Raw genomic sequence first — 11072 nt, forward strand, 5'->3', positions numbered from 1 at the left:
AATGATGAGTACATCAAGCTCCTCAACTGTACACTGCTGGCAGTGACCTGCATCTTTGGGATACTTGTGAAAAAGGAGCAAAATGTACATTTATTACAAACCACGCATACAACTTCTTAAAAAGCAAACAGAGGCGGGATGTCTCTGCAGCAGCTACCGAGAACCACGTTACATGCAGCAGAGCCCTCTCATGGACACCCCGTGCTGCCACTCTTTTATTCCTCCTGCTCCTCATGCCGTGTGGTGCAGGGCTAGCCGGAAGACGTCGTGCTCCACGTAGAAGCTGTCTGCGATGGGCTTCAACACAAACACCTGGTTGAACGTGTGTGCCGGATCGTCGTCAGTCTGGAAGAGAGCAAACGCAGTCTGCAGCAACCTGCCGCGTGCAGTAAGCGCCTGCTGCTGTCAAAAAAGACGCAGCTTCGCCAATGTACGGGCCCAAAAAAGGGCCATGCACAAATGCTGAAACCTGCACTTCATGCGCTCAAGTGCATTTCTCGCACAAATGCTGCCGACACCCATACTTGGTACGCCCACACCAAGCACTTTCGTACGCTGATAATGAGGGTCACTGAGTCTATGGCAAAACGAGCCAACACTCAAATAGGTCTTACCTTGAGCTGGCCTAAGACGGATATTAGAATTCCACCGTCGAACATCGGCTGACAATCGCTGATGGTTACGGAGTGGCATATTTTTTGAAAGCCGAGGCCCTTGGGAAGAAAATGAAAGCCGGTCACTCTGGGTGTACAATTCCAAAACACGTGGTTGTTGCGCAAGCAAGAATGTAACATAATTTTACTCTTAGAGAGACCAGAGTGCGGCACACGTATTAAAGCCACAATATATTGCCGAGCAGGGATTTACACGAAGCAACAAACCGAGTCAGCTAGCTGCACATCGTGAGCGACCGGCATTGCTTACCTGTATTTTTTCTAGAATTTTCGTCCGCCCGAAAATTTGCTGTCCTTCAAATGTCATCAGGGACTTTTCTTCCTAAAAAGGAAAACGTAAATCATAATGTCACTGCAGCTCACTAACCCGCTAGCGTCTTGTTTTAGTTGTAGCATTTGTCAACGGGTCACGCTCGCCTCCACCCACAAGTACGAAATTTCGCTCAATATGAACACAGTTGGCATGTACTTTTTTAAAAGAGATCCACAGTCTTTTGCTACAGCACATGGTAGGTAAATTATGTTTAGGACTCGTAAAATAGCTTAGATCTCTTACTAAAAAAAGCCTAACATGCAGCACAACTGAAGCAAAGATAGCTTACATTGTACAGCGTCCCCAAATTTGGTCGCAAAGCAGGGTCGTCGAACATAGCGTAGTACTGCTGTATGAAAGTTTTGCCAATTGTGTCGTACTGGGGATTTAGAGACATGTCTGGAGGTGCTGTTAAATTATTGGGCTACACTGGCACCTTGGCACAAAATAAATAACCGCTGCCAGTAGGCCTAGCACGGGTGGAGCGGAGGCACCGTCTCACCGTCTTCGCTACCCAAATCTCGTTTTATAAAATTAAAACAAAAACAATAAATATTTAATTAACTTTTTATAAAATAAAAACGTTTTTGAGCTTTAAAATATTTATTATAAAGTAAATATTTTTAAATTACAGTTTTACACAGCACCGTTTTTAAATCGCATTTTTTGGAAGAGGCTGCTGTCAACGCCACCTATGTAGCACTGCCTGCATGGAGGAAGAAAAATCATGACTGCCTGTCGCGCATGGCAAAAATAGCGCAACAGCCTGTCCTTTTCCACTTGCCAATATTGCTCGCGTCTCCTGTCTTTGGTGATTCCAGTGGCTTTAGCACCCTAGCAATATGCTAGCAATGTCCGGTGGACAACGGAGCGCGCGCCCCCTCCACCCCAGCTGTGAAACGATTTACACGGTTCGTCCAGCTTTCGCAAGGCGGCGCTTCTACCCAATCCTGTTTAGGGTGCCTTGATGCTCGCGCGCTCCGCTGAGGGTGAGGATATTAGCATGAAACTCTATGGGTGAGGACAGCCGCGTCGTCTGCTACGGCATCCGCCATTACGTCTCCCACGTCAGCTGGGTAGCATGCGAAGCGCGCGACCATTTGCGGTACACGATACGTTCATGAACAAGCGCACGTTCGCAAGCTTTTCTATTTTGCGAAGCTTAGCCAGCACTTAGTGCTGTTGTTGCCTCAATGCTTATCAAAGGAACGAAGTATGCCTTGTAAGCTAATGGCCTGTGCCTGTGTTAAGCTTCAGTGGTTGACGAAGACTTCGATATATTAAAAACGAATCATCTTCCTTAGGCGGGAAACGACAGACGTTCGATAAGTCTAAACCTTTACCTATTTTCTTTGTAAAAACGTTGTTCCAAACACGCTACCCATCGTTTAAAGCACTTATATACATGCTGCCAGCATCCGTACATGTACCTCAACGTAAAAATTTCAGTATTGTGGAGCTTGCTAGGGTTTAAAAACAATGTTTACAAACAATTTATAATTTTCTAAAACTGGCATAATTGCCTTGCACGCAAAAGAAGCGCCCAATCTCACCGCCCCCCCCCCCCCCCCCCCCCCATCCCAAGGAATAAGGTGCCGAGTGGCAGTTCTGTGTAAATATGCTGGTAAGATGAAATGTGAACTACTTTATTAGTATTCTTGCGGAAATTATTCACATATTTAAATTTTTTGTGGAATATAAACACCTGTTTTTCCCTTATTATTATCTGATATTGATACCCATCCCCCACCTGACCATTTACAGAAGATACTTTACGGGCATGCCTGAACACATCACATCTCCATACTGTCGCTCTACTTTTACGAAACAAAACCCGGGAATTCCAGTGAACATGTGATTTATTCGTGTACGCAAATGCTGCGCCTACAGAAGAAATTTTACAAATAAAACCTTACATGGAGAACTTGCTGAGGACTGTCGCTGACTCGCTGTTATCTTCATGACTGCATTCGGTTTCAGCCTTTTTCAGCCATCCCGCAGTTTCATTCATAGTAGTTTGGTTCAAAGCAAGCCTGCAAAGAAAATTTCAATTGGATTTCAGCAGACTGGCAAAATAACCATGAATGTACGTCCTTGTCATTGAACCAAAACCTCATTTATGCGCTCTGTATGATCCCCGGCAAGAACTGTGCGATACAGAGAGAAATATGTATTCATTGGAGAGGTTATCTCCACGGGAAAATTTTAATCATCTGATTTCACGGGCGTTTTCCAGTGAGCCGTTTCAATGAGCGCGGCAATGGACCTTGCCTGCTGTGGTAATGCTTTAAACCTTTGAACTGAAAATTTATGCGAATAAAAACAATCAGCTGACGAAAAAACAGGTTTGTGGGGCGAGATTTATAAAGGGCGTTCCTTGCCTGCTGTTAGGGTAATACGTTAAACCTTTGCACTGAAAATGTTGGCGAATAAAAAACAATCACATGACGAAAGATAAGGTCGCTGGGGCGATACTTTATAGCAGGCGTTACAGATTTATTTCTATGAAAAGTTTGTAGCAAAGTCGTGATTTCCTACTAGGGCAGAATTTAATTATCCAGTAAGAATGACACAACACTGCGCAATAGGCCTGGGCTTGTTTTTACTTGTCATTTAAAAAGCACTGCTTCGCAAGAACAAAGACGGCGGTAACCGGCCCGACATCGTAACGCTGAACATTTTTCGCACTAACAGCATAAGTTTTGTGTCCAAACGTTCTCATTTCGGAAGAGGCATGCAATTTTCGACGAAGTTGTGGAAAGCGTGCACGAATAAATATAAGTTCCGAACCCAGGGTGAAACTTTCCCACGCAACGACACTACTCTGAAACCCTCGGTAGTACTTTTGAATGTATCAGAATACTCGGGGCCCTTTAAGCTGCGCCAAATATTGCCCACACGGGTGCTTTTTTATTCAATAAATACTCCGGCCTCCTATTTGGGACATTTTCTCACCGCGCGGTCGTTCCCCAAATTCCCCGTACGCTCCACGACGCTTGGCTTGCCCGGCGTTTGCCCACTCACCCAGATAAAAAATAATGGTGCACTAAATATTTGTGGCTGATGAAAGAGCTTAGCGCTCAAAAAAAAATAATAATAAATGTTTACTTACAATACAAATGGATGAGGCTTTGGTGGAATGCCGCTTGTCGCGCTTGATTTTCGGTGTCCAGCCTTCTTTTCGATCCCCGGGGCAAGTGCTAGAGTTTTTAGCCATTCCTAGAATAATTTTTGCCCTGCGGCCCGCAGCACAAGGGCATGGAGAACGAGCATCGAGTGAGCAACAACATGCACACCAAGCGCCGGAGCCCGGCCGGAGGAGTCAAAATGGCGGCCACGCTGCCGCCAAGGCCGCCGAGGCGGCACCTGCCCTTTCAAAAGCTGACACCACTCTAAGCGGGGGCGCGTGCATCGAGGCACTCTAATCCTGTTTTATTCCCGTTTGAAGTTTCCCACCTCCGGACTGAGTCGAATGCAGATGAAATGCCCTGAGGAGTTCATTAATAACCCCACTCTATTTCCTTTTTTTCTCCCTCTTCCTCTCTCAGTGCTTGTGTGCTGCGCGCTCTCGCTCTATCGCAAGCGAGCAACTGACAGGGTGGCGTTGTGCGTGCTTGCTGTTTCTGGCGGCTCACAGTTGTACCATTTTTTAGTATTCAATTTAGTATCTATGTGAAGTTTCCTCAATCGACTATTTTTGCTCGGTCCAACGGCGCCCAGTGCAGTGCGTGTCGCTAGCTGAAAGTTGTTGTTCCTGGTGACTTCGCACATACCCACGTAGGGGATTGGCCACGAATCGGGCGTGAGGAGGGCTAATGCGCCCGCTTAAAGCACCGAAAAATTATAAACCTAGCGATTTATATGCAGAAAGAGAGCATTATTACAAAATATAATTTGTTGAAAATTGAAAATAAATTTTGGAATAGAAAAAGTAGCTTTTTGGGCCGGAAAAAGTACATGCAAGAATCAAAGCTAACAGGACAGGCACCTAGGTCTCGGAAACATATGCATGAATGGCTGCAACCACTCCTTGGTGACAATGTCCCAGTGATGTGGCCCCAAAAGATAGTAGTACGGGCATGGAAATAGGGTACCAAAATTCGTACGTTGCAAGATGACGTTGCCTCATCATTGAAAAACCGCGGCAATGCAAAAGGAAGTGCTCTAAAGTCTCCTGTTCACTGCAGACAGCACATCGGGTGGAGGAGGAGGCGAGACCAGCCCGGTGCAAAAAAAGTTGAGTTGGGGGACTCGACATCTTAAGCTAGTAATGTGACCTCGCATTGACGATATTCACAAAAACGGGAATTCCAATTATGTTTTAAATGGACATAATTAATCTTCAAAATTAGTGACGATCTCTTCCTGCACTCTTGCTAGGCGTTGGTAAGTAGGAAACCTTGCTCCTGTTACAATAAAGGGAATAAAGCATAGGTCAACCGGAGGGCCATCCCGACGATGGCGCCGAGTCAGCCTGTTCATTAGGCAGTAACCTTTTGTGACCAGGAACCCATACGAAGCAGATTTCCCGCAAATGTGAAGGTAGGGGGAAGATGAATGCACGAATAAAAGCGAAATTTTCGGATGATTACAGAGCAGAACAAACCGATAGGGCGTCAGTAATTATAGCTACACTTAAGTTCTGCGGAGGAATTTGGCTTGAAATATCGGTGTGAAATCAGGTAAACGCAGCGAGACTGACAGTTAAGATGTGGACTAAAAATTCCCACTCATAACGTTGGGACGCATCTATTGCCACTATTACATAATCATTCAAGCTTGCTATGTGGTCGTTCAGTATAGTCCTGTTAAAAATCGCGACGTAAGCATTTTAGCGCTACTGGGGAAAGTGTTATAGAAAGTTAGCGGCGCAGGAGGGACCTCACAGGGCATTGTCAGCATTGTGGGAATGTTGATACTCAATGGAGAGAGCAATGTACGTCTGGGCGTAAACACGTACACTGAGGGCGAATGTGCCGAGGCCACCAAGAATTGAAAAAGAGTGCCGGCTGAGCAACCATCAATGAAAAAAATCTGCTCTGTGGAGATTCAAAAACCCTCATAACCGTCGGTACTGTTAACAGCCGAAACCGAGACTCCAGGCACAGAATCATCATCACCATCCTAACTACGCCCACTTCAGGACAAAGGCCTCTCCCATTAATCTCCAATTATCCCGGCCCTGTGCTAACTGCGACCAATTTATCCCCGCAAACTTATTGATCTCATCTGCCCATCTAACTTTCTGGCGCCCCCTGCCACGCTTGCCTTCTCTAGGGATCCACTCTGTTACCCTTAATGACCAACGGTTATCTTGCCTTCGCATTGCATGCCCTGCCCCCGTCCATTTCTTCTTATTGTTAATTTCTACTAATATGTCCTCAACACGCGTTTGTTCCCTGACCCACTCCGCTCTCTTCTTGTCCCTTAATGTTACACCTATCATCTTTCGTTCCATTGCTCGCTGAGTCATCCTCAATTTAAGTTGAACCCTCTTAGTGAGCCTCCAAGTATCTGCCCCGTAGGTATGCGGGCCTCCAAATACAAGGTGTTATTGGCCACGCACCTTGGGAGGCCGAGGCACAATCTCAGTGCCTGATGCTCCAACATAATAAGCTTGCTGAGTTTGTAAGCTGGTGAATCAGAAAAGAGGGCGCAGCCAAACTAAAATGGGACGCATGTACCCCCTGTAAATAAAATGTAATGTGTCCCTTCTCATTCCAAAACTCATATTGCTGAGTCTCCGCAACAGTCCAAGTACCCATTCCCCTTTAGTAGCGATATGGTTTATACGGGGGCGCCAATCCATTGCATTATCATAGATTGCACTCAAGTACTTCAAAGATGTCACCTGAGGGATAGTCGCCTCCCGATACGTCAGGCAGAGGGTAACCGGAGCGGATACTGGAAACACAATGACAGCGCACTTATTGACATTCATTTTCAACTTTATGTGTGTTAACCACTTTTAGATGGAAAATAAATAGGCCTGTAGCATTTGATAAAGGACATGAATGTCCTGAGCAGCAGAGAAAAAAGCTATGTCGTCCGCGTAAACATACAAGTGCAAACTTCCTGATTTATCGGAATTGAACTCATTAGTACATTAAATATGATGGGACAAAGAACCGAGCCTTGGGGACGCCCCTTGTCTGATATAGAGTCGATGATTCAAAAACTATTTCTCGAGCAAAAGAACTTGCGCCCGATTAAAAGTTGTTTAATCCGTGAAAGGATTACTCGGGTATATTAGTACGCTATATTCCACGCTGTCATACGCTTTAGCAACATCCACTGTGACGAGTGCGCATACCTGTTTATTTCTGCGCGCAAACTGTATACGCGGACCAAGTGGAGCAACCCGGAGTGAAGACAATTTGATGCGGGCTTAGATTATCTTTACTGGACAAAAACTGGACTAAACGGCCATATAAAATTCTCTCCATCAATTTTCCTAGGGTTCTAGTTAGTGCAATTGGATGAATATTGTCCGGAATAACACCTAGGCTGGGGTTCTTTAGAAGGGGGACAATTTTTGCGATTTTCTAATCTGCAAGAATCCATGATTTCCCCGATGAAGTATTTACGATATTCAACAGATCGTCAGGAGGTCCCTCAAACAAAAGTTTTATCGCAGGAGTAGAAACCACATATGGCCTCGGGGAGGCTACCGGTAGCCGCATAACAACATCCCCCGTTTCTCCCACCGTGGCAGTGAGAAGTCTAAAACTGGTACACTTTCTACGACCATGGGTGATAAAGTTGATGAGAACCTGATTTGTAAGTCCTGGGCGACTTTTTCGTGATTTCATCAGACGGTTCCACGACTGAAACATCGTTACTGCGATTATCGAAACTCTTGCGGTTACGCAAGAGTTTATGCGGTTACGCCTGGTTTTTTTGTTTGTTTGTTTGTTTGTTTCTGAAAGCACCGAGAAACAATGCGAATGATGCAGTTGCTTCCCCGTAGAGAAAGTTCGGCGGAAAATAGCGGAATATTATTTAAAATGTGACTAATTATCGGTACTCTGATTATGAATAAACTTCCTCCACGCCGCCTTCCTACGCCGATGATCTCTAGAACAGTCCTGATCCCACCAAGGGCTTACATAATCTCTCTTGGCTGAACCTACAATGAATTCTGACTTCTTTAGTGAGCTTTTCAATGCGGCTGTCACCTTCATAGCTCTGTTTTCCTCAGCTCATTCGGGAGAGATATGCTAGCCGAACGCAATTTCTTTTTCATAACTTCATAATTTACCAACGTCCGCAATACACGTTACGGTGCACTTGGGGCGACAGGTATATGGACAACTACCGGTATGTGGTCACTATTTGTAGGGCAATCTACTGTGTTCCACGAAGAGTCTGGTACGCCCTTTGCAAATGGTAAATCCAAGACTCATCGCATTCGGCTCCGGACAATTGTCGCACTACCCGTGTTGTAACATGCAAAGAAGATTATGGTGGACGTCCAGTCTAACAATCGCTAGCCACAGGTGTCTGTTTTAAAACCCCCAACTGACGTGATGTGAGTTAGTCTCCGGCGATCACGAGGTTTTGCGTACTCGACGAAAGAGGAAGATCGAGAGGACCTGTGGTAGTCACTCCTTTCGCGAAATATGCATTAATTAAAGAAAAAGAAAGGTATCCAGGGAGGCATATTATGTATCTCCCGCAGTTAGCAGTCCGGTGACAAGGACTGAAAATACAGTTTGGCGCATACAACGCATACGAGCGCGTCGGTCACTCCATAATAGCTGAAAGCGGTGTAAGCTTTCGAAGAATCGAAGAATGATTTCCTTGCGTTCGTCTGAGAAGCCGGCGGAGGGGGACCGTTGATATTTCAACGACCGCGCTTACCGCCCCGAGAATCCCCGAACCGGACGGGAGCTGAGGGTCGGTCAAGGGGTCAAACCTTGGTCACCTGACGTTCAGTCTATGACAGTTGCACTGCTCAAAGTTACTGGGCGAAGTTGCCGTTCGTCACACATCTGAGCCTGGCGACTCGGCGGCTGGGATGCGTCAATAGGTAGGCGACCAGGCTTTGTTAGGCGCTTCAATTCTGGCGGCGGGGAGCACAAACATAGGGGTGCACGGTATGACAATACCCCAAGACGTGCCGCCCGAGAGCCGATTCCCGGAGTTGGGTCTGCTTTTAGTTGGTTGGTTTTCATTTCTGTTATATTTGTGTTTTGTATTTGTGTTTTGTATTGTGTTTTGTATCTACCCCCCTAGCTTGGTGGCCAATCAGTGGCCTAGTGTGGTGTAATCAATGAGCCATCCTCACTCCCAAGTTGTGACGTCCTCTTTGTGGGCGGGGTTTCAGTTGTAAAACCGAGGAGTTTGATGTTTTGAGGGATCGGTGGGACAGAAAACAGGAGAGGAGAGGAGTGGCGAGCCCCGTTCGATGCGGGCCTTGCCTGACCTCTTGTATGCGATCATGAGCCTTGGAAGTTGTAAATACGTAATGTAAATAAAGTGTACATATTGTACATTTTGAGTTTGCTTCGAGTAGACCGTCGTCGGCTATGTGCCGTCGGCCAACGAGCAAGCAATCGTCGTTTCATCGAATCATCGCATCGATCATCGAGCATCGGCGACCGATCCACCTTTCGTATTTTAACTGGGGCCCATACAGTGGCGTAGACACATAAACATAAGTGCCAATATAGGCCTCAAAGAAAACTAGTGCATCATCACATTGCTCCATGGGGATGCTCAACTGACGCTATTCGTAATTACAATTTGAAATGCTCTCAGACGTAACGTGACTAACCTGGCGATTAGCCTGGGAAAATGATAACGTAATTCTTATTCAAGAAGGGTGGCGTCATAGAGCTTGAAAATTACAGTCCCTGTCTATCGAGGTAATAGTTGACACTGACAGCATAAGTGACACCATGGATGTCCAACAAGCGAGGGAACAGGCTTTATTTAGGGACAGAGAGAAATAAACTTTATTAACCCAACTAATTGGTCCTTAGGGTGGCGTGGTGGCCGGTAGCGTTGGCAGGCCGGTGTCCTTGGCTGCTCTCTCCGTGATGATCTGTTGGGTCGTCAGGTCTGAGCTCGCCGTCTGGTATCTGGGGACAGGGTGTCGGAACGAAATGTTTTTCGTTTCGGTTTCTGTTTCGTTCCATAAATAAAAGTTCCGTTCCGTTTCAGCTCCGGAACGAAAAAAATAATGGTTCGTAACGGTTCATAACGGTTCGTGTGTGCGCGAAAAAAATTTAGATTTGTGAAATTGTTGAAAAGATTGAGAATTATGAAATTTCGTTAAAAAAGGGGAAGTCATGCCTAATATGTTATTGAAAAATATAATTTCAGAGGAACTCATATAGTTGTGATGTTATTGTTAAAAGTTTAAAATGGTCTGTCTCATGGAACACTGTAAAACTCCTGTTTTTAATCTTCAAAGAGATTGTAAGAGAATATGTAGCAATAGATTAACATGAGTACCTTCAGCAACCCCCCCCGATATATATCCAGACGAATGCATAACAGCACGAAAATAGGTTAATATTAATGGCGCATATCCGCATTGAAAGCGTATTTTTCGAAAAACTATTAGAGATAATACTGCCCTGCTCGAAACTGTTGCTTCCGCTGCTTATGAAATGTTTTCCGCTGCACTCTCGCTGCAAGTGCAGCTGTTTGCATTGAGTGCGGCTTTAATCTGCTGTTCGCGGCGGCAGTGGTGTACACACCAAAAGGCTGTTCGCGCTGGTAGTGGTGTACACACCAAAGGTTGTAATTTTTCCTCATTGTTTTAATGTCTACTTTTAGACTATCAGTGTTTATTATACATGTATCACACCCCCTAAACAATGTAGGGCTAATGTAGGTATTTTAATAAACTAGATGAACGTGGCAATTCCGCATGGAGCTCAGCACTGCGCCTATTGGAACAAACGGAGAGAGTATGGGAGCTAGCAGCAAGCCTTCCGAAGGAGAGTGGGTGCCAGAAAGACGAAATACGATTTTATGCCAGAGAATCAACGCAATTTTTCGTCTCGCTGAATGGAAATTGAAATGATTCCTGAAATACCTGAAATTGCCACTCAAACCGAAAACCGAAACGA

At 45.5% G+C, this 11072-nt stretch overlaps 1 protein-coding gene across 1 annotated transcript; it reads right to left on the reverse strand.

The window, feature by feature from the left end:
- LOC144155428 (putative nuclear transport factor 2) lies at positions 1–1502 on the reverse strand. Its single transcript, XM_077686840.1, has 4 exons — positions 1277–1502; positions 925–996; positions 615–713; positions 1–345 (listed from the first exon to the last, which is right to left on the reverse strand). The coding sequence occupies exons 1-4, from the start codon at positions 1382–1384 to the stop codon at positions 232–234; spliced, it is 393 nt and encodes a 130-aa protein (XP_077542966.1). The 5' UTR covers positions 1385–1502; the 3' UTR covers positions 1–231.
- Positions 1503–11072: the final 9570 nt, after the last annotated feature.

Source organism: Haemaphysalis longicornis, unplaced genomic scaffold (genome assembly GCF_048455015.1).
Source record: "Haemaphysalis longicornis isolate Haplotype H1 unplaced genomic scaffold, Haemaphysalis longicornis Haplotype H1 scaffold_1, whole genome shotgun sequence".
NCBI classification, from domain to species: Eukaryota; Metazoa; Arthropoda; class Arachnida; order Ixodida; family Ixodidae; genus Haemaphysalis; species Haemaphysalis longicornis.

Coding starts and splice junctions, on each gene's coding strand:
- LOC144155428 (XM_077686840.1), bottom strand. CDS start 1,384: ATGTCTCTAAATCCCCAGTACGACACAATTGGCAAAACTTTCATACAG. Junction 714..924: donor AAATTCTAGAAAAAATACAG/GTAAGCAATGCC, acceptor TTTCTTCCCAAG/GGCCTCGGCTTTCAAAAAAT. Junction 346..614: donor CCGTCTTAGGCCAGCTCAAG/GTAAGACCTATT, acceptor GCTCTCTTCCAG/ACTGACGACGATCCGGCACA.